We start from the raw sequence: 26,362 nt of genomic DNA, 5'->3' as shown, positions 1-26,362 counted from the left end.
TCATCTATCTTCAGGCTAATACCTTCTGTTTGGGGTGATAGAGGCTGTAACAAGGATTAATCTAAAGCTAGATTATATCGGTAGAAAGATATGTAGGGGAAGAGCACAAAAGTTAAACATCAGCATTCAAGGCATGATATTTCTACAAGGCATGTAAGTAATTCCTTTTAAAATGTACCAAGTCACATACATTGCATGGTCTCCATATTCATCACAGGAAATTTTTAATGCAGTAAAATGCAGTGGCAGGCCTACATGGAGCTGATTTCCTGTGGAATAGTTCTGTGAAGACTCCTTAATAACATCTTACTAGTTAGATGTTCAGAATCAGACATCAGTGCAATATTCAGTGTGCTTCTGTCATGGTCTTTAGGCTTTTGCAAGCAGCTGATTTATGGTTTTGCTTTTATTTCAGAATTATGTTGGTAGCAAGCTGGAAGTTCTCTCACTGCAAAAACAGTTTAAAACCTCAGCAACCACTATAATGCTATCTTCACTTTAGGTGCCCAAATTCAGTAGTGAACTAGGTTACCCAAGATTCTTACTGTGGTTGACAGGGAGCTTGGTGGGACCTGGCATAACAAAGTGCAGTTTTGCATCTCATAAAACAAATAGTGGAGGTTTTTGCTACTGTTACATGCCTCATTTTCAGCCTTCAAGGGAAGGCTTATCTGCCAGTGAAAAAAACACAGCCTTAGGAGAGATCCAGACATTTGGGTCATCTGGCAACATGTTCGTGTACCTAAAGAGTCAGGATTAGACAGCATTCCCCTTGTGCTTTTGTAACTTCCTGGGGATGAAATGTGGAGCCCTTCAGGAGTCCAGCAATTTTCACACTTGACAGGCATGTATCCATGGTTGAGATTCTTTATGGAATGAGGGAAAGGGCAAAAGGACAGCTTGGTATACAAGTCAAGGAAAGCAATATCCAGACGAGGACAGCTCTGGCTTTAAAAAGAGAATATGCACAGCCAAATGCGGAGTGACCCAAACTGAAGGTGGTTAGTCCTGCTGCAAGTGTTACTCTGTTCTATGTGTTAAACTGCTCTGGTACATACTTTTCCAGTCCTAATAAAATTCAGTCATATGATTTTGTTAACACGTGGTCAAACCAGAATTGTGCGTGGGTATTGAGAAAGATGACAAAATTCTCAGCTTCTTCTGGAATTTAATTGTTGCAGGAGACTTGAGAATAAATCCTGTATATTTATTTTCATTTTGTGTTTTAATCATGTTCCTTCAGAACAGGGAGGTTCCTCTAAGGTCCAGCTTTAACTTTCTTCCTCTCTCCCCTTAAAAAAAAAAAAACCAAAACCAACAAAACTCTAAAACATTCTGCTATTCTGAAATCAATGGCAAAATTCCCATTGACTTAAAATGAGGCAGGATTCTGCCTCCTGAGAACTGATAGCTCACAGTGCTTGAAGCAGTTGAAAAACATGCCAGAAGAGTTTAATCTCATTTAGCTGGAAGAAGCTTTTAAGTAGTGGCAGTATGTGTGAACTTATAATTTTATTAAAGCTTTACTGTATTAATTGAAATGTTTAATACACATATTTTGTTTCATAACATTTTTTCTTCTGTCCACAAAACCTCTGAATCAGAATAATAATGTGTTTATTAAAGTAACTACTAAGTAGAAGTCCAGTTTTTCCTCAGCCCAGAATATATGCTTATACTTGTTTGACTTTCTTAATATGAATTATTTTCTATTAAGATTGATGAGATTTGCTTATGAGAATAACATGAAACGTGTACAGTTGAAGAATCAGTCCACGACTTTCTGGAAATGTAGGTGTTATGGAAAGGACAGGAATTTTTCCTCTTGTGTCCTAAAGACTATTTTCACTTTTACAATGTTTGTTTAGTGTAAAATTAGCAATGAAATACAAAATCTATTACAGCAATATTTGGCACTGTTGTGTTAATTGAAAAGCATAATCCACAAAGTACAATGGAATTTTTTTCTGTTTTAATAGTATCTATTTGGGCCTCTGTATTTATGGGACACTTAGTCTTATAAATAAATGCAAATTTTTAAACCACTGCGCTGTTTAGCTCATGACATTTTACTTTTCATCAAAATTTTTCTTGCAGGAGTACATTGGGATACCTTTATTCTAGGCTTCCTATAATTTGTATTACCACTGCTGGAAAGAAGGCAGTTTTGCAATCTACAATCTTTTACTTGGGAAGCATATATAATGTAAATAACATTTTTTTGGTGGTGAAACATGTTACACAAGTTTCATTCATTAATATACAGGAATAATTTCAGAATGTAGTTCTCTGGCCTGCGTGCAGAGTACTCTCTATACTTTGCCAAGTTTCTGAATCTGTCTGTTTGCAGTTGAATCACTGCTGTTTTTTTGGATCATCTTATTGTTTTACCACCTCATACTCTAACTTGGTGATGTTTAAGGGCTATGAGGACTTAAACAGACATTTTTTCAAATATAAAGGTCTTTCTTCTGAGCTAATTGTCTGAGTCAAGGATGGCTTATACACAACAGAAATTGAGGACTTGGATTCTCATCTTCTCCTAGGAGTAGTTACATGTACTTACATCAACAACACTTTCACTTGAAGACTACTGAACTGTTTTTCAGCAGTGAAAACAGTGCAAACAATTTGCCTGGATTATGACAAGTCTTTAGTATATTCTCTCTTGAGATGAGAGTTCCTGTTAGTTTTAAAGTCTTTAAAGTTCCATTTTTGACTGTAACTCAGGGACTCTTCAGTACATTACTGAGTTCAGTAATGTACTTTCAGTACATTATCTGGCTTTATCTTCACACTCAACATTTGCATTAGGAGAGTTATAATAAGAATCACTCTGTTATAATACTTTGCAATAAAACAAATTGTATAGCCCTGAAGCTTAGTTCCTTTGTATTTTGGTTTTTGGCTCCCACCAAAGCAGCTTTCTGAAAGTTATTAATCATTCAATATGCTCAGCAGTTACTGAAATGAATTGCTCTTCAGAGGGTCTACTGTCACCACTGAGACCAAGGGGTAAAAGAATCTATTTCCTCATTCAGCAAGCTGTGTAAAGCATGTTTAATTCTCTTCATTTTGTTTTAGAATGGGCGTTGATTTATACAGAATTTATGTGACTAAATGCCCTTGTTGGTACATAATCTTTCTGTTATAACTTGGTCTGCTACAACTGATCTGTATCTAGTAAGGACTCTCAGTATCAGCAGATGAGGTTGTAGTGTGTAGCTTCTGGCAACCCTAACCAGGATATAATCTGGAATCCTGTATGGAATCTTGGCACCTCATGTAGGTGGATCAGAAATGTTTATGTGAAGCAAAATCTGATTTTGGAGTCAAGACCATTGAGTTACTTGGAGAAGGTACTTTATCTTCTCAGACACTACTTTCCAAGTCAGCAGCCAGGGTCTGCTCCTCCCACACATAGCAGTGTTCACGGTTTGCCTTTGAAATCCAACTGGAGGGAAGGGAATGTTGCTGGCAATGGACAGACATACTAAGAGGAAAAGAGATTTCTTACCTCCTGGGCAAGGGGAGTTCTAGGTCATGTATGTTTTGTGCCTACAGTCATTGAATGAGCTCCAGCAACAATTCTGTGAGCAAAGTTGAGAGCCTGTTCTGTCTGAATGCATTAGGCATTTTTTTCCTCTTTCTAGTTTGCTGGTTGGTTGTTTTTATTTATTGGGAGTCTTTTTTGACAGAACAGTACCAAAGCATCATCCGGGAAAAAAAAGTCTGTCCTCATGTGCTCTCTGCAGTTTTGTCACTATCAGCAGAATTATGAGTGTTCTTTCGAGGTGTTTATTTTTTGTGGGGGCTTTTTTTTTGTTTGTTTTTTGTTTGTTTGCTTGCTTTTTGCTTGGTGGTTTGATGATTTTTGTTGTTGTTTTGTTTTTTGTTTTGGTTTTTTTGAGGCGGGGTGGGGAGTGGTGGTCAGACTGGGTCCATGACATGACACCTGGTTCAGAAAGGGACTCTTAAGGCCCAATTTCGTCCAGCCTGACATTAAACAACTAATTCAGATGCAGAAGGAAGGAGCATAAATTTCTGGGTAGTTTGTAGAACCAATAGGCAGGGTTGGCACTGCCATGAGCGTTTCTCCCTAGTGAGAGGGGAGATAAGTGAGAGCCCTGAGATGTGAATCTCCACTTGTGGAGGTAATCAAGACTTGGCTGTGTGTGCAGCCTGCTCTGACTGCCTGAGCAGGGAGGGGCTGGGCTCAGAGGTCTCAGATGATCCCTTCCAAACTCAGTGATCCTGCAAATGTGAGCCCTGAACCGGCCATCCAGGCGCCTTGTCCATGTGTGGATTCTGGTCTTGGTTGATAGTGGGATACTTTCAAAATGTAGTAAAGTCTATGGATAATCTTAGATAAACACTTGATAAGAATTAGTCGTCCTTTCAAAAGCTGTAGTTTGCCTTCACAGCTGTGCTGAACAGGGAGAGCCTTAACAATGAAAATGGGTTGGTTAAGTGTTGGGAATCAAATAGAACTAAAAATTGGTAAGGGATGAAGCCTGCTACTTAAATGCAGTATAAGCAGAGTATGCCAGAAGAGGGAGCTGTTCTAAAGAGTAGAAAAAAAATAGTGTATTTTGACCAAGTTATTGCTATAATAGCCAGATATACCATACTGCAGGCTTCAGGCTCTCCTCTGAATGCACAGTAAACGCTGATTGATTCTCTATTGTATTCTTATCAGAAAAAAAAAAGTTAGTTTTGTAGACCATGTGACAGTGACTAACCAGTTGTGTTAGTTGTTGAGGGTCATACAAATGCCTTTTATTTGCGTTAGGAGGAGTGAAATAAAGCAAGTCAAATTAGAGCAGAGAATGTAAGGTTGGAAGTGCTGGGGTTTCTGTTCCCACCTTTCCATTGGGTTGCTTCTCCGTAGATGGCCAGTCATCCTCACAAATTGTGTCCCAAAGCACCAAACAAATCTTCACTGACATTTACAGTATTTGTAATTATAAAATAACCTAAGCTTCTAAGCTGCTATTCACTAACAATCAGCTAACACCAAGTAAATAAATTAACAAAGAAGCACAGCTACATAGAGTAAGACAATAAATACTTCTTCTCCTGGAATGTTTAAATCATTGGCCAGCTCCATAGGCAGCTCCTCTCTCACTCACTGTGAAAAATTCTTGTGCCAGGGCAGGTATCACCTTCCAATGTACAGCAGTAAATACCCAAAGGACATTAAGGAAAATAACTCATCACATAAAAGTACTTCAGGTATTTTTTATAAGAATCATTGATTTAGCTTTGGATTTTGAGGGTTGAATAAAGAAATGCTTCTACATGCAATGAGAATTTTTAGGTGAAATTCTGAAAATGTAACTACACTAGTACTTAGGTTGGAAAGAGCTACAGAGGTCCCCTGTTCATACACTAGCTTACACTTTACTTTTCTTAATCCTGGATCACATAGTTCTGGTGACCTAAAGCTGAGGGTGTTTCCTATGTGGATGTTTTCCATCATATTAACATTGTGCATTGTGTGTTTATCGTTACCTGCCTCTGCTAGTATAAGATAGAGGGTTTCATGAGTCCTGTTGCCTTTGTTTCTTTTGATCATACTATCCCAAGGAGAGTAGTGCTTCTGTTGTCCATCCTCAGCTGAGACAATGGAGCAGAGAAAAAGGAAATTTTAGGTGTTCAGAAGTGAAGATGTTATTTAACACATCTGGTCCAGGGAATCATCTTTAAAATCTTGTTTGAATGAAGTCTTGGCTCTCTTGACAAGGCATGTGGAGGGTTATGGAGCTCAGAATGGCATCCAGTCCAGCTGGCACACTTGAGTCACATGTGGCTATCAGCAGGAACCAAAAAATGTCTGAATTTTGCATCTGATTTGTGTCCTGATTACATGCTGTTCATATCCAAACAGCTGAGCAGAATTCCTTGTGTATGTGCACAGATACTCTATTTATTTAGGAATGATTTCTCTTTTACATTTTATTCTAGCAGCAGCATTCATCTATTCTGTGATATTTGCAGTGGTTGAAATTAAACTTACTTCTGCAGATACTATACTTGACTGGATTATTTACTGTAGAACATTGTTCCTTACTGTGTGGAGAGAGTGGCTGTGAATCTGCAGCCCTTTCCTGCAGAGAGGAAGAGAAATGGTGTACTCTTTTATTGTGGCCTCACCTGCAGCATCGGGGTTGAAGCAACCATGTGATCTCTGAATGGATTATTTGCCTGCTGGGCTGTTAATTGCACTAGCTCAGAGAAAACTACCTGCTGTTGCTAAAATTTTCGAGAGTGTCTTTCCCTGAATTCCACCTCTCTGTGTTATAATCTTATGGGATCAGCATACCATAATCAGAGTTTTCCTGGAAAGTCTCTGCCATAACCTGCAGGTAGCACTTAAGTAATTGAACCTCTCTTTGGATGTGGGCAGCTAGTGAAGAGACTGGGCCATTCACAGAGCTCTTGCCTTCACACAGCTGTTAGAACCATGAAGTTAGCTATAAAGCACATGCTCCTGAGTGTAAAGTAGTGTAGAAGTTAGAAAATATTTGTAGAGTGTTCATTAAGACTCACCAGACAATGGAAATCTAAGCTATTAGTGCTTGGAGCACTTTAAAAACTTCCTAAGGGCATTATTTCACAATTTAAAATGTTTGTCAACAATACTGGCATAAGGTATTCCTTTTCCCATCATGCTGTGCCATTCCACCCCTCCGTTATGCCAGAACAATACTTTGAGAGATCGTGCTGTGAATTAACTAAGTACATACATTTATTTCTGGGGTCTTTTTACAGCTGGAACAGTTCCCTGTTTGGGTTCACAGCAGGGCCCCCCCCAGAACTGTGCCAGTGTAACTCAGGGGTGGGAATGATAGTCAAGGGGGAAGGTGGGAGTTCCTTCAGCTCGATTTGCCGCAGAATTTTCTGCTGATAAATTATGGTGTCAGTCCACAGCACTCAGCACATACATGAGCTCACATGCTCTTTGTGGAGACTTTTTTGGCAGGAGCTGGTGCTCCACCAGCCTCTCCAGGTGGTAGTGATTCGCTGAGAATGCCTCTCCCTTGAGGCTTCTGCTTTTGTTTCCACTGGAGCTCCAGCTGAAGCTGCCAACTCTGCATTTTACCCTGAGTTCTCAGATTCTGACATGGAGAATTTGTATTTTACATTGTAATGAATTTTTTTTCCCGAGTTAAAAAATTGACTTTCCTGCTCTCCAGTAACTGGTATGTGGGCATCATTGAGAAGGGGCCAGACTGTAGAATTAAAAGTTTGTGCAGCATTAAAATCCAGGTAGAAGTACATAGAGTAAGATAAAATATTTTTCCCTTTCCCCTTGACTGGTCTTCTTACCAGCAGGTAAGGAAGTAAGAGCACAGTTTTCTATTTTAGTGAGACATAAACACTGCCAAACAGTTTTTATTCGTATGCTTGGGATGTGTCACCATATTTTGTGTATTTGCACTTTGAACAGGAGCAAAAGCATGCACACAAATCAAGAAACAACCCACCCATATCTTCCTGGTGTTTCCAAAGGCACTCCTCACAACTTTTCTAGCCATTACTTTATCTCTAGCACAAATATTCATGATTTAATTACAAGATCAACCTTGTTTCCTCACGTGGTCATGAATGTAAAGCACTGTAAGCTGGAGTTCTTTGTGCATGAAAATTAAAGTATTATTAGCCACTGATTATTTGGTCTGTTTCTCATTTTTAAAATGTGAATAAATTTCAAATGACCCTCCTCTTTACTTACTGAGGTAAATAGTTTGACTTCCTGAGGACATTATTTATAGCAGATAATACTCGTTTGTCTGTACCTATTTGATTTCTGTTTTCAAAAAACTTTGCATATGTCAGTGCATTTTCCCCAGGTTTTTCCTGAGACATAGTAAATACCAAAGGATATAAAAATTAAAGCCTGGCTAGAAGACATGCAAGCTGGTAAAGTACCCCCTGAAGGAAAGGTGTGTGTTCTATCCCACATTATATATTAAAAAATTAAATTCTTAAGACACTGTTCTCCATTCTTTTTGCTGCTTATGTACTACTTGTTTGTGACTAATATTTTAAAATATGCTGACAGTTGAGCTTTGTTTACTGGGTCAGCCCACGAGCTTCCATTGTCTTTAGAACAGAAAAAAACATAGTCTTTCATTAAAAATAAAAACTTCCTCATGCAGAGAGGAGCCTGTATGTCAGATCTAGGCTTGAAATATGCCATTTTTGTTGAATCTCCCAGTGCTCCAGAAGTACCTCTGATGGGGGCTTGGCACAGTTGAGCTTGTTAAGTTTGAGAAGGCAGAGTAATGACAGGATGGTTGAACGTCCAACTGTGCTTGACAGTATTTCCCTCCACTAAATCTGGGTGGCAGATGTGACTTACTGAAGTGACTTACTGAAATTTCTCAATCCACAGTCTTCTTTTGGTGTCCTCTCCCTTCTAATGAGGCGTTTTCAGCATGGATCCTTCCTGCCTGGCTGTGTGAGCAGCATCAGGGGAGGAAGTGGTCCCTCTCCTGCAGCATGCAGTGGCTTGAGTTGGCCAGAGTTATGGAAAAGTTGTGTTCTAGGGGATTTTGCTTGATTTGAAATTTTTAAAAAGGATCTGTTTCTCTTCATGGGATGTCTGCGGCAGGAGGGAAGAAGAAATTGCTTAGTGAAGGACCTACCTATGAAGGAAATCCAGTGTTTCCGTGTGCATCTTGTACAAGTAAAGCACTTGAAATGTTTAAAGCTGCAGCAGCAGTGTGTAATGTACTTCCTTTATGGGAAATGATACAAGAAATACCTGAGCTATTATGAATTTGCCTTGATATAAAACATTTTGACTTAGTTGTATCTGAAAAGAATGAAAAATAAAAATCCTCTTTCAGATTCTAGTTAACACATGACCTTATTTCAATCCAATAGCAACTCTTATGGATCACTGAATCTATAATAGAAATAAATATGACCCATTATGTTTAATATCTGGATTATGGAAAACAGTATGACCAGAAACTCAGTCAGTCATAACTCTTGCTCTTGTTTTCCTGTTATAGGCATGATGGAAGAATTTGATCATTGTCCTGATTTCCACTTTTGAAAACAAACCTTGATTATCCCTGTTGGATTAAAAAACTCTCACAGGAATAAGTAAATATATAGTGATGTAAATACTGCCTTCCATCTGTAGGTTTTAGATATTTTATATCCATTATCACAGTCTTCTCTTAAGAGGCAGAGACTCTTCGCTGTAGATCTTGAATGGTAAATAAATGTGCTTGTGAAGTGACTTGTGTTTTGTATTTTCCTGAAAAAAATGTTTCAGTTGAAACCTTCATGGAACATCTACTTAGGACCAGTATTAATACCCCAACTACAAGGCCTTTTTCCTCAGTCAGAAATACAGTGGTGTCAATGCACAGAGTCTTTCCCTAAGGATGTGAATTGATAAATCTTGGTTTATCCATGTTCAGAACAGTCTGGTTTTTATCTTGCATTTCTGAAGACTCAAGGCAGATGCAAATGCAAAATTCCTTTGCAAAATCACCTTAGACTGTTGGTTTCAAATACGACATTCTGGAAGTTTCACTACACAAAAATTGCAGAAATACATTTTCAGTCTTTTTTTTCTGGCATTAACTGTCTTGGTGTTCTCTGTTGATATTTGTTTCCTGTCTGTTACTATCTTGATAAAACAAAACACTCAATAGCCAAACCTAATAACCCCAAAGCACCCAAACCTGTGCTTTTTTCTTCTTTTTTTAAATTCTCACCAGTGGTACAGCATAGGAAATTCTTTCTGGTGCCTTTTGGGTGTATTGTTTGCTTTTTCCTTGTATATAATTCAAAAATGATCAAATTTTCAGAGCTGTGTATCTGCACAAAACAAATAATTTGTGGTTATCTTGGGTTTGAATTATTTATTTTTCTGTCTTTGTCTTTTCCCTGCTGCTGTTTTCTCATCAGGGTTGTATTATTCAGATGTTTCATAGGCTTTCTTGTGAACCCATTTGACATCAAATCTCGTGTTCCTCTTCACACACTTCCTTTGTTCTCCCTCTTTCTTTCAGAAGGAGGTTTGTTTTCTTCTTGTCCAATGCTGCTTCAGATCACGAAGCTGGCTGAAAAATTCCCACTGGGAATTCTAGACCCAGCACAGAACTTGCAGTAGCCTCTCTGCCAGCATTAGTTGTAGAAGGTGGATTGGATCAGACCAAACTCCTCTGGGGTATTAAAAGTGGTGTATTTGTTTTCATTTGCTTAAGAGACTATGTAAGTGTAGGTGTGTACTAGGAGATCTAACTAAATGTTTTCATTTTTTCATTTACTATGGGGAAAACGTCACAAAAATTATTTAATTGTAAGCACTAGAAAATCCTGGGTTCTACCATTGAAAAGTGTGAAAAATTGGCTGTTTCATTGGGAACTCAATTTTTTCAGTTTTATGTCTCAGTCTTAAGCCCCTTCCAAGTAACATCAGTTGACAGACACATTAAAAAAATTAAAATCAAGGGTTCTTTTGTATTTATGTACCTCTTTTGGTTGAGATGGCAGAAGTAATTATTGAAATACATCTGTGGACTTCATAACCCTTGCAATATTACTTAATTACAAAGTCCAGTAGGTTTGCAGTATATTAAATCAGCATTTTGGACTTCATATCTGCCTGGATAGATGCTGTTAATATTTCCAGGGGAAGACCAGCATCTATTGTCACAATTTTTAGCTGTTAATTTTATTTCCCAAGCTTCAGGCACTCTTGTCACTTGGGTGAAAACAGCTGTGTTAGGTTAATTCAGGTTTATCAGACTGTCTATGGGATTTCTTTAGAGGTAAATGAACTTACATTGTCCTAAAGGTGAAACAGCATTACAAAACTTGTTGGCTTTACAAAATATATACAAAGAATGTGTATTATAAAACCCTATACATAAGTTTTATAGCTGTGTCAAACTAATAACAGTGTATGTGTGTATGTATATATAGGAATAAAAATATGAAATGTTCTTGAAAAACTTCTCTAATAAGCTGTGTTACAGACACCTGGCTGAATCCTTCTGAGATTCCCTGTTTTCACAACCCAAGCAAATATCTTAAGGTGCTTCCCAGCCAAATTCATGATTCCAGAGTTAGAGAGGATCAAACAGAGTTTTCACATGTGTTTCTGTATAATGTTCTTGTAATGTTTTGTTCCTTGGCTGATGCTGCTTCCCGAGAGCAGGGACTATAAAGGGATGCAGGACAAAGAATGCCAGTCCCTAAGATGTGCAAACAGGTGAAAGCTTCATTGACGTGAGTTTATGATGGTCACTCAAATGTTCTTTGACATGTTTTATATGAAATCCCTTGACCTTGCATGTGAGAGAGACCTGTGTGTTTCCTTTTAAGGCCTGATCACCAGCCACGGTGTCAGATTCTGCAGTTTTCTCCCTGGTGTGAGAACATCGTTGTGTTTTTTGCATGCTCCATTTAAATTCTTCTGACATCTGCGTGGGCTGCTTTCCATTCATTAACATAGGGGAGTTGCATCTTCTTCCATGGTGGCTGGTCAGACGCCAAAGGCAGATTGAGTTTCCTTGAGCAAGGAACTTGTCACTGAGGCTCTTCAAGCTGGAGCTGGGAGCTTTGGCAGCTCTGTGAAGAGGCAGTGAGAATCATCGCCACAAAAATGATTTTTATGTGTCCTGCTGTGCACCCCTGGATTTCACATTTGATTTATGGCTGCTCTTTACGTTTTTTTTTCTTTTTAGAAGCTGCATTTGTTTTTTCTTGCAGAAGACTATAATGTAAATACTGCGGCATACACTTAATTCTGAAACAGTGGATTATTTCTAAAATTATACTTATGGTAATTGCCGACATATTTTCCAGTTCCTCAAAGTTCTCTGTAAACCCACTGCTGGCTGTGTAGCTCCTTTTATTCTTTATAATCCTACTGAGGTCCCAGAGCAAGCAAAAAGCAACTGCTGGAGAAGTGCATAAAGCACCAGGGCTCAGTGCCAGCTACTGCTCCCACGGATGGCCAGGCTCCTGGAGACACAGCTGGGAGCACTGGGGAATGTCTCACAGGACAGTGCATGGAACCCAAACGCTTGTTTCAAAGCAAGGTGCAAGAAACCTTGTTGCTGTTTGGGGTGACTTAGTTATGTGTCAGTTTTTTATTCACTCTCCACCACTCTTGGCTTTTACTATATACTGCTTAAATAAATCTTTCTCAATTCAGCTATCCCTTCCAGAACTGCTAAAAATTACCTAGTTTTATGTTTTAGTCTCAATTTCTTTTGAGCAAGCTGTATATATTTTTGACTTACATTTTTCTGGACAGAAGACTTCTTTCATGTTTTGGTGAATATCTTAATTTCTAACCTTGAACATTTTTTGCGTGGGGTTATCTAATGCTAGTGTTCTCTTAATTATGGTTTCTATTTGACATGAATGTGTTCTGTGGCTGAAGAATTCAAAATGTTTGACAATTTCTAAGCCATAAAAGCTGTCATTGCTTGTGAGGAATGGCTATGGTCTGTGCCTTTTTAAGTGAGCGTGATGTGTTTGTTGTTTTCCATTCATAATTAAACTGATTGAGTTCCACTGTATATAAGTTTAAATTTATCAAGTCTGAATAAGTTCTCTTGTGGAAGTGCTGTATCTCAAATATTATTATTTCATTTTAAGACAGGCCAAGTTTGACTTTATGTTGCATTGTATAGGAAATCATGTGAAATCAGGATAAAGGTAATTCTTTAGGAGGTAAATACTCTGTTTGTACAAGTTGTTCTCTCTCCACTGCCTAAGTGTCTTATTGAGGAAGCAGATGGCATTTAAAATCTTGATTTGATGGGAAAAGCATTAACAGGAAAATGTTTGAAAGTTAAAGTTAGGCAAATGCATCATTTTAAGTAATGTACATATTTCTACTTATATGAACAACTAAAGAGTAGTAGTTCTAGTTCTTGGAAGCCTGTACCTGCAGTATATAGAAGTGGAGAATATTTACCTCCTAAAATAGCTCCAAGTTCCACCTCTGCACTCTCAGTCGTTCTGTACCGTTTTGTGTTAGCTGTGGGTGGAACAGATCAGAAAAGGAAGCAGTGGATTCCCGTCTTCAAATTAAAAATGGAAAGACTGAGCTTAATTAGAATAGCTGGGTGAAATGTCATGTGTTCCAGAGAAAAATAGGGAGTGTGGCAGGAGTCCTTTGGTTGTTGTAGCTTATGGGTACATCAGATGGAGTGGTCCTGCTGTTCTCATTCACTGTATAAATTTGTCCATTTGACACACTCTTTCTATGAAATGCTTATAAATCTTCTGCAAATTAAACAAATCCACAGTGTATTACAGTCTTGGGTCTTTTTCTGTTATGGTCACCATTTACAGCTATTGTTTAAAAGATTTCTGAAACAACATAAATGCTGTTGAAAATTAAGCACAGTTGAGAGTAACTGCTTAAGATGTGCTTCATGGTTCAGATGACTGCAATTTGAGATTCGTTGGCATGCATGAATGATTCAGCTGCCCTGAGGTGTCTAAGGATTGATGTGGTATTCAAATAACTGGAGTAACCTTCAAATCATGGAGGTTAACACTGCATTTACTTATGGTTTCCATTTTTTGACACTTAGTTGCTGAGTGATCGAGCTTAGGCAGTTCTGGTTTACTGTATTGGGAAATCCTTAAAAAGCACAAATGAGCACTGTGTTGCCTGGGTGCCCTTGTGATTAACCTGGTATTTCTTTATCTATAAAATAAAATAATTTAATTGAGCACATTTCAGTTGCGAAGATCGGCTAAAACATTATTGATCACAGGCTGCTGTACATATTAAGTCCCGTTTTTTTCTGTTAGCTGTTGGTATTACTCTTTTGTATGAAAAAAATCTTCATCAGTCCAGGGTTTTTTTTTTTTCCCCCTCCCCATAAAGTATTCTGACAGATAGCAGCTCAATCAAAAACATACAAAATTACTTTGAAGACATGTGAGATAAACATTCTTCACTCATAAATATTGTAGATGCCAGCTTTCAAGAGCAGGGACTATTAATCTGCATTTACTTAGGTCAGTGCAAATCTGGAATAACTCAATTGGAATTGCAAGTTCAATAAAGAATAAATTTATCAGTGCTTTACACATGGTGATTTCTCTGTAGAAATTTTTGCTGTTAAAATTCTTGTTAATTTTAATTCCCTTGTGTGCCAGCAGTTCTCATTCATTTTGAAATGCCAGTAGCAGTTCTAACAGCTCAGACCTCTCAAAATATCTCTTACCATGAACAGATGCTTATGAGGACTGGGGAAATGAGGTTTCTTTTGCATTTACAGATTTTTACCTGCCTACACCACATTTATCATGGGATAAAAGTCCGCTTTCCCTGTAAGAAGTATTAGAGTTTCTTAGGCTTTGTATGTTTATATTTGTATGATTATATTTAATTATATATTATATTAATTATATTTAATGCAAAGCCTCACTGTTCTTGAGCAGTTCTTACCTGACTGTTCTTCACCTGATGACCAAATCCTGAGCAGATTTTTCATGTTAGGTTCACCTGGCTGATGATGGGAAATGTCTAAGCTGCTGTCGTTTCTCCCCCGTCCTCATTCTGCATTATTAAAGGAGAGAAAGAATGTTGTGATTGAGATTAATTTTGTGATTACTTGACCTCAAAACTCTTAATGGTACTATATTCCAGGATTAAACATAATGCAAAACATTATGATCATTTGTACTACAAAAGACACAACTGATTTTGGATTGCTGCTACTTTTTTCTTCAGCCTTGCTGAAAGACAGATTTCCTCTATGTAACATCAATCCAAGGAACTTGACAGATGATGTCAAGATTATGTTTTATTGTCTCTGGGGCCCTTCATGTTATATATTTTTGATATATGAAAGTGTGATGGAATTGTATGGATGTATGAACCTTGTGAATTTCAAATTGTTTTCCTGTAAATCAACTTGCACAAATTTGGTCATGTGCTCTGGAGCTTTTACAAAACAAGTTTCTTTTTTCAAAGTTTCCTTTAATGACAAGCTTACAAAGAGATGCTTAGAAGTACCTGATAACTGATAGTGATGTTTTGGGTTTGGGGATTTTTTTTTCCTCCACATCTGTGTAGTCCAGTAAAAATAATGTTTTTCTAAGATCTCTAGTTTTATTAAGATTTAAAACCCCCCAGAGACGCTTACTACATGTAAGTGAGGGGTGAAGTGTGTGAGATGCATTACCTAGAGGGAAAGGCTCCCTTCCTGTGCTCATGCATCATGCCAGGGTGACTGTGGTATCCCCTCCCACGCACGTGGCTCTGCTCCGCGTGGCTGTCGGTGGCACTGGGCTCAGGGAACCTCTTGGGAGAGCAAAATTGTGGCAGTAAAAGAAGAAAACATGTAAATTTTCTGACTACAGAAAGAGAAGAAGTGAATACCCCTTGTTTTTATTTTCATGCGCTGTTTTCACAGATACTAATTTGATTATAAGTTTAATTCTTCTTCTCTGTCACTATCAATACTTACACAACTCAACCTCTGTTATTACAATCACACTGTAACAAAATTTGAATGAAGGCTTTTTTGTTTTGTAATACACTGGTGTTACTTTGGAATTTCTTTGTCTTAAAAAAATGATAGCCTTTTTACATAATACTGCTCCTGCTACCTTTTGCTGTTGATGATATCCAAACTAAGAATTGCCTGTTGTGGGAGTTGAAAGACACATAACTGAGCAATCCCAGCCATGATGGTGAGCTTTACTGGTGTCTAAATGACAATTTAAAAAAAAAAAATCAGTGCAACTGCTCTGGAAAATAAAAGAATAAATAAACAAATAGGAATTACATGTTCTTATGTCCATGTGCAATATTTATACATCATATGGAAATTAGGAAAGTTCTGCTTCATCTTCATATGGATTTCCTCATCAATTTACATCATTAGTGATGTCCAAAAGAGAAAGAAAAAAGGAGGAGAAAAGTGTAGAGTTTTGTTTGGCAATCCAGATAGCCCTTTCATATATGTACTTTTATCTTTGGGACAGTATACCAGTTTTCACTTCAGCAATGGTATATGACAGTTGATATTTTCCATGTTTTACAGTGTATGTTAGAGCAGTGTGGCCTGAATTCCCAGGGCAAACCATGTCCAAATCCTCAAAAGCTGCTGGGACACCAGGAGGGAGGATAGCTTCTCCCATGGTTCTAGAGCACAAGAGTTGAAAAGGAAAGAGGTTCTCCACTGGTGTAGAAAGGGACAGAGACAAAATGAAGTTGCAAGCAGAAAAATATTTATTTGATCCAATGTGTTTAAAATAAAATCATCCTTTCTTTTAGGGTCAGGACAGCCTTTTTGTGTAGTAACAATGCCACATACCTATTTTGAAGTGGTAACACTGAGATATTTGGAGAGCAGACATCTGGATCAGGTGATACACGCTGTAGAGTTTGTGATGTTTTAATTTCACATTTCTGTAACTGGATGGGATAGATAAGCAAGTGGATGACTTCTGATGGAAAAAGACGTTTTCACCTGTGTTGGACTTCAATTTTAGGTTTTGAAATTTTGAAGTAATTCTTTAAAATGCTTCCCATGAGTGCCATTGGTCAGTGAAATTAAACAAGTTGAATAGCATAGCCCAAACATTGGGGAAAATAAAAACTGGAAATGTACTAGAGAAAATAAATTAACAAATTGCGGTGTAATGCTGTTCAGTTTGTTTTGAAGCAGAATCCTTGCTGTTGGAAGGTTATTATTGACTGTGCTTCTATATTTTGTTTTCTGACAGGTAACCCTGGACTGGCAGGTTATTACAGGACCTTTATACAGGCCCTTTATTGTGGACTGAACCAGCAGTATCCTGTCTGGGTTGTGAGCCATGCTGGACACTGTAAACCTCCGAGTGGCATGGAAATGATAGAAGGTACAATACTGCAGCTTGTGCATAATGTTGTTTGTGCCTTTCTGATTTCAGTGGCAAAACTTGTGCCTATTGGAAACAGATTGACATGAGTTTTAAATCTATCCAATGTATTTCCACAGAACAATATTCACAGTTGTATGAGAAGTTAATTAAGTATTTTAGGTAAATTAGATTTGCCAGACAAATATGTGCCATTAAGAAAATAAGAGAATTTACTGTTGGCAGTCATTAGAGACACGTTAGTGAAGAGGGTCTAGAATGTGTTTATGTTGAGAAGAGTAGATTAGAAAAGTACATTTTTAAATAAAATGTCCAATTTGGAGATTGAGTGTGTTAGGAGAGATTTAATTATCTCTGAATTTAAAAATAGCTGTACTAAATCAGTAAATTTCCTGGAAGCAAGTTCATCTTTCTGAGATGGGGGTATGTCTTATTTGCAGGGGAGAGGTTGCTTTTGTATCTGTTAAGAGTCTTTTGACATACAGATCTCCAGCAAGAGATGGTGCTCCAAGTGTTATTAGATGGGGGGGGAACTAGCAGTGAATCCTTTCCTGAATGCTGATTAGTGTTAGCAGTCCTCTGGACTTGGTCAAGCTGCTATGATCTAGCAGTAAATCAGCATTTCTGATATTTAATTCCTATATCACACTGTGCAAGCACCCCACTTTGGAGACCACTGATTTAGAGTGTGCAAGCATTTAAATTGTGCACTTGACTTATGGCCTGTAAAGGGCTCTAAAATGTAGCAAACTACATAGGAATAATATGCCTGATTACATTAAGTTCAAGTAGATTTTGAAAGTCTCATAAAGACTAAAGCAAGTTTTCCAACAGCAGCCATCAATCACAGACTACTTCCTAACTGACTGGAGGGATATCACTTAGCAATTTGGAAACTGAACAAAGCTACACCCTTCATTTCTACTTCTGTATCATATCCTTCTATTCAGAGAGCTCTTGCAAGCTCTGCTCCACAGAGACACACACCATTAATTGAACATTTCACTGCTGTAATTCTGCTCCCAGCAATCAATCTGGGAATGTGCAAAACTATTTGAAACTTAATTTTACTCAGTGAATACAATACAAAAGTTATGTCTCAATTTCAACGTCCTTATCCTCCTCCTCAGCTTTTAAAAAGACATTTGTTTTGAACACTGCTGTGAATGTAAAACAGGCCACATCAATCAATCCTTAGGTGCAGGCAAAATTAGAAAAAGGAGAACAGTTTTCTAGTTCTTATTTTGTTTAAAATTAGCATAAAACATATGCACAGACAGCAGGTGTACATACATAGCCATGTTTTAGAATGGTTTAATTCTGTGGCTTGATGAGAAATAAGAAATAGAACGTCTCAGGCAGAAATAAGTGTAGAATTGTGGAATCCTTACATTTAGAAAAGACCACCAAGATCCCGTCCAAGGCAACCAAATACCACCATACCCACCAAATCATATCATGTGCCAAGTCTGCTTTTTTTTTAACACTTCCCAAGATGGGGACTCCACCACTTCCTTGGGCAGCCTCTTCCATTGCTTAACCACTCTCAGTGAAGAAACTTTTCCTAGTTTCCCACCTGAGCCTTTCTTAGCATAACTTGAGGTCGCTGTCTTTTATTGCATCTCTTGTTACCTGGAAGGGACCAACCCCTGCCTGGCTACAGCCTCTTTTCAGGTAGCTGTACAGAGCAGTAAGGTCCTCCCTGAACTCCTTTTTTCCAAGCTGAACACCCTCAGCTCCCTAAGCTGCTCCTCACTGAATTTGTGCTCCAGACCATTCCCCAACTTGTTGCCTTTTTCTGGACACACTCCAGCACCTCAATGTCCTTCAAGAAGGTTGAAGACTTGCTTTTGTTTGTCCTTAGGGCTACCAATAAACTACTTTTGGTAGCAAAGTAAGACTGAGAGTTAAGAAAAATTAGATCAGAATTGAATTATTGATTTATTTGCCCTAATAATGTTTGCTGAGTGCTACAGAAATATGGAACCCTGTGATGCATATCTTAATCAACTAGAGACACAACTGATGTATTAAAATATCATATACCTAATAAGTAGCTAGTCAGCATTCATGACTTAATGATACAATATTTGATTGAATTATAAATCTCTAGACATTTATAAATTGTACAGATGAGTATTGAGCTGTACACAGTCAAATCAGCAAGGCATGTTTTTCCTTCTGAATGGCAGGAAATTTTGAGTGACATTCTTAATAGTCAATTTACAAAATTAATTCCTAGTTTGATCTTTTATGTTCCATGGATTTTAGAAGACATTAGTGTGTCTTTAAAATCTACTAAAGTAACCTTAGTTTAGGGTTCTTGGTGAAAAAAGACAGGTAATGATTGATTTCTAGTCCATCAAAAGAGTTTCCACTGCTTTCTCTTTACGCAGGGGGAGTAGGGCCTTCACACCATTTTGAAACTGAATTACATCCTAAGAAACAGTATGGGAAAAGCAGAGAAGTGGTGAAGGAATAATAAATTATCTGTGAAGACACTGATTATGTGAACTCGAAATGTTAATGTGCCATCAGTGTGAAGTTTTGAACTGAAATTAAGTTGTGCATAAAAAAAAAATAAATTCTAGCATTACAGGAAAATTTGAAAGTGGTGTGCAGCTTAAATTTATTTGATATATTGCTTCTTGGCTGTTGTTACAATTCATCTGAATGGAGTTTGCTTTTGCAGCCCTCTGGCTTCTAATGAAACTGCAGAATTGGCTATGAGTGAGAGTCTGCCTATAGCTCAAGTGATATAAATCCAGAAAAAAATCACTGGAATTGTTTGGGTAAAATTTAATTTATACTTCAACAGGTTAATAATCTTGTTAATTGCTGGCTAGATGTCCACCAAATGACAGACAGAAGTGTGGGCATGGTTAGCAGATATGAGCCATAAGTTTTTACCATCATGATATGCTGTGCTCACAGGAAAGAACCTAAAATAGTAGCCTGAGCAAGACAAAGAGTGTGGTGTTCTATAGTAAGAGGGTTATGAGTTATTTAGGACAGTGATTCCCAAAGTCTGATCTGGATGATCAGATGCAGTTGGCACCTTCACTGCTTTCCACTTCCTAAGAGGGATGAATAGTAACTAAGAATACTTTTCCAGTAACACCTCTGTGTAAGCATTTGCTGCAGTGCCCTTGTGCCACCATGAACGTGTGGTGCTGGCAAGGAGTGGGATTGTGGTCTGCACTGCTACAAACAGGAGAGGAGGAGGTCATGGAAGTTTGATGTTCCAAGAACTGGATTCCTAAAAGTAGGGACTTGTCCTTGTTGTTGTGTATCACAGAATTATAGAATGGCCTGGGTTGGAAGGCACCTTAAGTATCATTTAGTTCCAGCCCCTCTGCTGTGGACACAGACACCTTCCACTAGACCAGGTTGCTCACAGCTCCATCCAGCCTGGCCTTAAACATTTCTAGGGACAGAAGTTACACAGACACAGGGACTCTATATGCATGTGGTAGTTTTTGCTGGCTTGTGACTCATTTATTTTAAGTAGAATAGATGTTTTTAGCAATTGCTGATGATGGAAAATAGCTCCATTGCTGAATCAAGTGGATCAGAGATACTGGCAGTCTCTTTGGTCAGTACAAAAACACCTCAGAATTAATCTCTGTCATACTCAAAAGTTTTTTGACCAGCAAATCCTTATCTGTGCTTCAGCCCTGTTATAACAGCAGATATTTGGCCACATTGAGGTACACAGTGATAGCTGTGTTTAAAAAGCATTTCTGTCTTGCATATTTATAAATACATATATGCATAGGGAGAAAAGCAGTAGGAAGGCAGCTGTGCTGGCATCTCACATGCATACAGGCATGCTGGGCTGGCATACTTCAGGCTTATGCATATACACATTTAATTCACATTACACACATTTAATTCACATTAATTTCTATTTCAACAACATTTTCTGCTTTCTAGGCATATAAATTAAAATATCTGAGAGCCATTGAAAGATGAATTATCTTTAATGTAAGTTTCTTTGGGGTTTAGTCATTTATATTTCTGTATTACAGACCCAGACAACTCTGTAGTCATGTTTATGGCCCAGAACACAATAAAATTATTAGTATGACACAATGTCTCCCTGTATCACACTGTAGATACAGTAAAAAACCTCAAGTTTCAAGCATGCCATCCCAGTAGAATGGTGCTGGTTGCACAACTATTTCATACTAAATGTAGTTTTTTTAATGTATAGACAGGGGAAGGTTCCTGTTCACGGAGCTGGTCTTGGCACTGATTAATCAGGTGGAGCTCCTTGCATGGTGTTTGTCAGCAAGGAGAGATCCCAGGTCGGGGTGTGCACAGAGGGACTGGTTTTTTTCACAGGATGGGACAGGAACTGCAGTGCAACCCTGCTGCCCCTCCTGATCCAACAACTGCTACTGCCCAGGAACATTATTCCTTCCTTCTCTTGGAAAAGGCAGCCTAAGGAAGGAAGTGTGTGTGCATGTGTAAAAGTTATTATGAGCCATTTAAATGTTGAGGTTTTTGTCTTAGCCTGGTAAGATCTGAATTTTACTGTATGGCTCTAAAGCTAAGTGTCTATTTTAAGGAAACAAATGGTCATTTCATGTTATGAACCCACTGGAATGCTTGAAATCTAGATGTGTGAAAAGTAAGCAGCCCTAGGGATGCTGCACTACTCCATTTACTTCTTTCCTTTAAACCACATACAGTTAATTATTCATGGAGGTCCCATAATCATGCCCATAATTATGCAAATACATCCTTAGAGTGAAATCCTGGCATTTGGCATTGACTTTATCAGTCCTGCTTAATTTTAAGCATGTGTTTAAAAGTCTTGTTCCATTCAAAATCAAAACTAAGAAAAATACAATTTTGCCATGTATGAAGTATTTTTAAGTTGTTCTGTTGTTTTCTTTTCTGACCATTCAAGATGTTAACATTTTTAAGTGTTTATATTATCATACCTTAGCAGCCATGTATTTATTTGTAAAGATCACTTAAACACTATTAAGCTCGTTTTGGTACCACTTAATGTATCCCCCTATCCCATAGAGTTTGATGTAGAAGTGAGTAATTTTTGCTGATATTACAAGGAATAGGACTTTGTCTTTATATTTCTTATGCCTATATGAAAAACAGGTTCTCTGCAATCTCTGTTTCTTTTAAAGTTTTCCACTGAGTCTGTTGATCTGTTGGAATATTATTTTAAAATGTCCATGTGGAGAACTTTTTAATCCATTCTAGTACTTTATTCATCTAATTCCTTCGTTAAAAGAACCAGAATTTTTCATCTATACTTACAAATAAGAGTAATATAATTCTGTTTTTAAAGATTTTTGAAAACTGAAACAATCTTCTGCATCTTTATCCAGACAACAAGATGTTAAAAAAAAAAAAGCAAGAATTCATCCATTAGGGAGCACAATGTCTTTACTGCATTCCAGGAAACTTTGGATGTAGGTTTTGGAATTATTTATGGGTTATTTTCTGCATTTTGTCCCATGAGATAGGTATGTTCTCCAACTGATACCACCATTTCTGTTTAGATGAAAGTGTCTTTTAGTGGGGGGAAGAAAGTGTTCAAGAATGTGAACCTGGTGAATAGGTAACAGTTGCATCTTCTGGTGTCTGTTGGAAGGCAGGTCACAGTTCCCTGGGATGAGCAGTGCTATGATGTTTTAGAGTAGCTTGTTTAAATGTTTACCATACTCTTAAAGGGAAAGTGAAAACATAATTTGAAAAAAAACACAGTATTGAGAAGATCAGGTTATTTTCCCCAGGGAGAACACTTAGGAATATTGTAACACAACTCCATTTGAAAGAGATTCTTGCACCTGCTAACAGAATGACAATGAAGTAATAACCCCAGAGCAGGGAATAATTGTCATGTCTGAAGGTGTAAGTGGTCTGGATTTGTTTTTATAGTTGAGTCAAAAAGTTTGTTTACTACACAGGTTGACTGCAGGAAGAAAGCTGATCAATAGTTCCATTTAGCATTTCTTATTTATTTTAGCATTTATAATAGGGACCTTTGATTTAATTTTGGTACCCACAAAACTTGCAACAAATGGTGGAGATCTTGATGGGATCAATCCAGTGTTTAATGACATTTTTATTTTTAATTGATAGTGATCTATAGATGTAAGAGTGAGAAACTATCAGTAATGCACATCATTCCAGAGTCTAAAAATGATCAGATTTGGAACATGGGCCCTTTCTGGTTTTGTTTCAGCTTTAGAAATTTTCCTTCCTTTGAGGAGCAATGTAGGCATTTGAGGGAAATACAGGAAACTGTAATGCAGAGTGTGCAGAAGAAGTAACTGCAAATGGCCTCATTCTTAAATAATCAGTAATGAATTGCTATTACCTCTAGTGTATCTTAAATCTGTAAGATCTGAGGCAGGGTGCTTGGAGAAATTATAAAGGACAAAATGATGTGGTACTGTGGATTCAGGTTGAATGAGGGACTCTCACTGCCACTTGCTGGATGAAGTTTTTCTTTTTTCTAGTTTTGGTACCACGTGGCACTATTGACTTATTTAAGACAGACGAAGGTAACATATTCTTACCTTTCTAAAGGCTGAATTTGAGTTTTTTTGGTTTTTTAATTAAAACATATATTCATTTATTATCTAATTTACTACAGTTACTGAATTAGTGGTGTGGCCAGGCTGACTACTTAGTTGCCAAATAATTCCCTGTTGAGTTAAATGTTGTAGTGGATAATTAAAATGCTCAGGGATTGTCATTGTAGTGTCACTTGTTTTTTAGAACAGAGCTGTGGTTTCAAACATATTACTACTGAGTCTGCTGTCAGAGACTCCACTGACTTCTGTACTATGGATTTGGGGGATTTTTCAGTTAATCACAAAGAGGGCAATATTAGTGTTCCTGAATACACTTCTGTATGCAGATCATATTTGATCATATTTGCAGCTTTTTATTTTTAGAGTTCAGGTAAGACTCAGTTGATGTCTTTATATAAATTATACTGTAAAGCCTCAGGCAGTTTCAAAATGTTTGTATTGAGTTGTTGCTTCGATGTCTGCTAATGTAAATGAGTGAGGAAACAAAACTTTTTACAACCATTACTCTAGAACTGCTTGTGGTGAGCTGATTTACTTTCCATGTAGGACCTCTCACATGTACAAAACGAAGACCAAAAATCTCTTGTTCATCCCTTTCAATTGCCAGAGACACCTTCCATGAGATAATGCTGCTCAAAGCCAAATCCATCCTGTCCTGGAGGGATGGGGCATCTACAACTTCTTGGGGCAACCTCTCTAGTATCTCACCACCCTCACAGCAAAGAATTTCTTCCTTATTCCTTCCTAAACTGAATCTGCCCTCTTCTAGTTTAAAGCCATTTCCCTTTGTTCTATCACTCCATGCCCTTGTAAAAGTCTCTCCAGCTTGATTGTAGCCCCTTTAAGTACTCAGTTTTGTAGTGGTGGCACTTCAGTCTCTATTTCACCTATCAGGTAAAACTCCAAGTGGAATAAACCCATCACAGTAGTACCGTGGGCAGGTTGCCATAGTTGTAGACTGGGCAGTTCAGATGGGGGGCTAAGAAAGAAACTCAGCATTTTCTTCAGGAAGATTAAAAAGGAAACTTCTATCTTGGTAACAGAGAATTAATTTTTAAACAGTGTAACAGAACACTGGAGAAGAAAAGATATAAATCAGAATTTCAAGTAGTCATTTCACAAAAATGTGTTTTCTCCCCAAAGATACAAAATTTGCACTGCACAGCATATGCAAATGGTTACTTAAAGCATCAGCAACTGATAAAGAAACCTGCTACATTTATACAAAGTACAAGGTGAAATTCTATTTGCTCTCCTCAGTTTTACCACTGATTTTCATAAATGTAGACTTTTGCACATGCTGTTTTGTCCCTTTCTCTTTTGCCAGCAGGGATCAGTGCTGGGAGTCACTGAGCCGAGGTTGGTTCCCTTTGCTGTCAGGTCACACTCCCTGTGTGAAGAGGAGCCCAGGCAGGGATTACAAGGCTTTTCAAGGCAGGTAGCATTGGGATTGTTGACTGGGTCCTGTGAGTAGCACTGCATTGCAGAATATTTTGCAGACATGCTGTGCTACAACCCTCAGCACTGCTAGCAGGGGGTCGTGTTCTCTGCTGGCATAAACTGATGTAGCTCTTTGCAGTCAGTGCTGTGCCACCAGTTTACAGCAGCAGGAAATACAAGATAATAATTTTGAGGGCTTCTTATAATCCATCAGTTTTGAGGGATACGGATGAAAGATGGGAAAATGTTATGCTTGCCTAAGTGGATCATTTTCTTGAAAAGGATGCTGTTGTTACATAATTTGGATCTGGGTATTAAAATTAATGTTTCTATGGACAAGTGAACATAGAAACCTACACTTCTCTTTATACTTCTATTGAAACATTGTCATCCAAGATAAATATACACAAGGGCAAAGAAAAAGGACTATGTTTACTGTATGCCATCCTAATGCCCAATATAGGAGCTGGTGAAACAGGAAGTGGATTAGTGTTATTTTGGTATAATTATGAAGAGTCATACTTAATTGAAAATTATATTACAGTACTGAATTGATATTCAGTATTAATTGATATGAATCAATTAACTTGATTCATATCACAGTACTGAATAAAATTTTGGGATGGATTTTCAAGAAAAATTGGGACTGACCTGGCAAATTAAAAATTACAGCTTGAATTCAGTAGAAGTATGAAACACTTCAGAAAATGTCACCCATCAATCTGTCCAATCACTGTGAAGTACAGATTCTGTATTGTAACTTGTGCTGTTGTATAACTGCCCCTCTCAACTCCCTGCTTTTTCCCTTTTCCTTCTCTTCATCATGGTGTGCACCTTCTCATTTTCTCCTACTTTGAAAATAATTCTTTTTATTTCCTCTCTCTGAAATAACATGGGTTGTCTTCCTTGGCCAGCTGTCTTACTTTGCTCCAAACTCTGGCTCTCCCTTGTTTGCTCTCAGTCCTTCTTTCTCTATTTGTATCTGTTTAAACTTCCCAAAGTTTTGAAGTGGTGTTTTCAATAGGTGTGACTGTTGGATTTGCCTACTGTGGTGCAGCACCTCATTAGTCATAACCAATGGAATCAATGCCTGTGAAGTGATACTCATCTATTTTTGTTCCCTCCAATACTCCCACAGTTTCTACTGTCCTTTCTTTACCATCTCTGCTACATCTACCCATTCTTGGTGATGTGCAGAACATCATTATTCTGGTTTTCTTCCATCATTAATCTGTATAAAAGCAAGTTTTGTTGAAGTGTGCAGTTTTGGTTGTGGGGAGGGGGTGGGGGGGCAGAGGGGCACTGACACAGCATTACCTTACACTTGGCCTGAGTGTGTCCAGAAACAAGAAACATAGCATGGACAATCACCTTCCCACCTTTGCCTTTTGCTCCTGGAGGTCATTTTATGTTGGAAATGCTGCTCCTATACTTTGATGGGTCGCTAGCCTGTACCCTGCAAAGTGTGG

General features: G+C 37.9%; 1 protein-coding gene across 1 annotated transcript in view; it reads left to right on the top strand.

Annotated features, from left to right (window-relative positions):
• LOC116994475 (lipid droplet-associated hydrolase) overlaps positions 1 to 26,362 on the top strand; it is a 111,037-nt gene that overhangs the window by 14,342 nt on the left and 70,333 nt on the right. The window contains exon 3 of the mRNA XM_033056193.2: positions 16,744 to 16,878. Within this exon, the coding sequence (XP_032912084.1) occupies positions 16,744 to 16,878 (135 nt within the window). The remainder of the gene's footprint in view (positions 1 to 16,743; positions 16,879 to 26,362) is intronic.

The sequence above is a fragment of the Catharus ustulatus genome, chromosome 3 (genome assembly GCF_009819885.2).
Source record: "Catharus ustulatus isolate bCatUst1 chromosome 3, bCatUst1.pri.v2, whole genome shotgun sequence".
Taxonomy (NCBI): Eukaryota; Metazoa; Chordata; class Aves; order Passeriformes; family Turdidae; genus Catharus; species Catharus ustulatus.
Note: the sequence above shows the minus strand (reverse complement) of the source record. Positions and strands in the feature narration are given on the sequence as shown.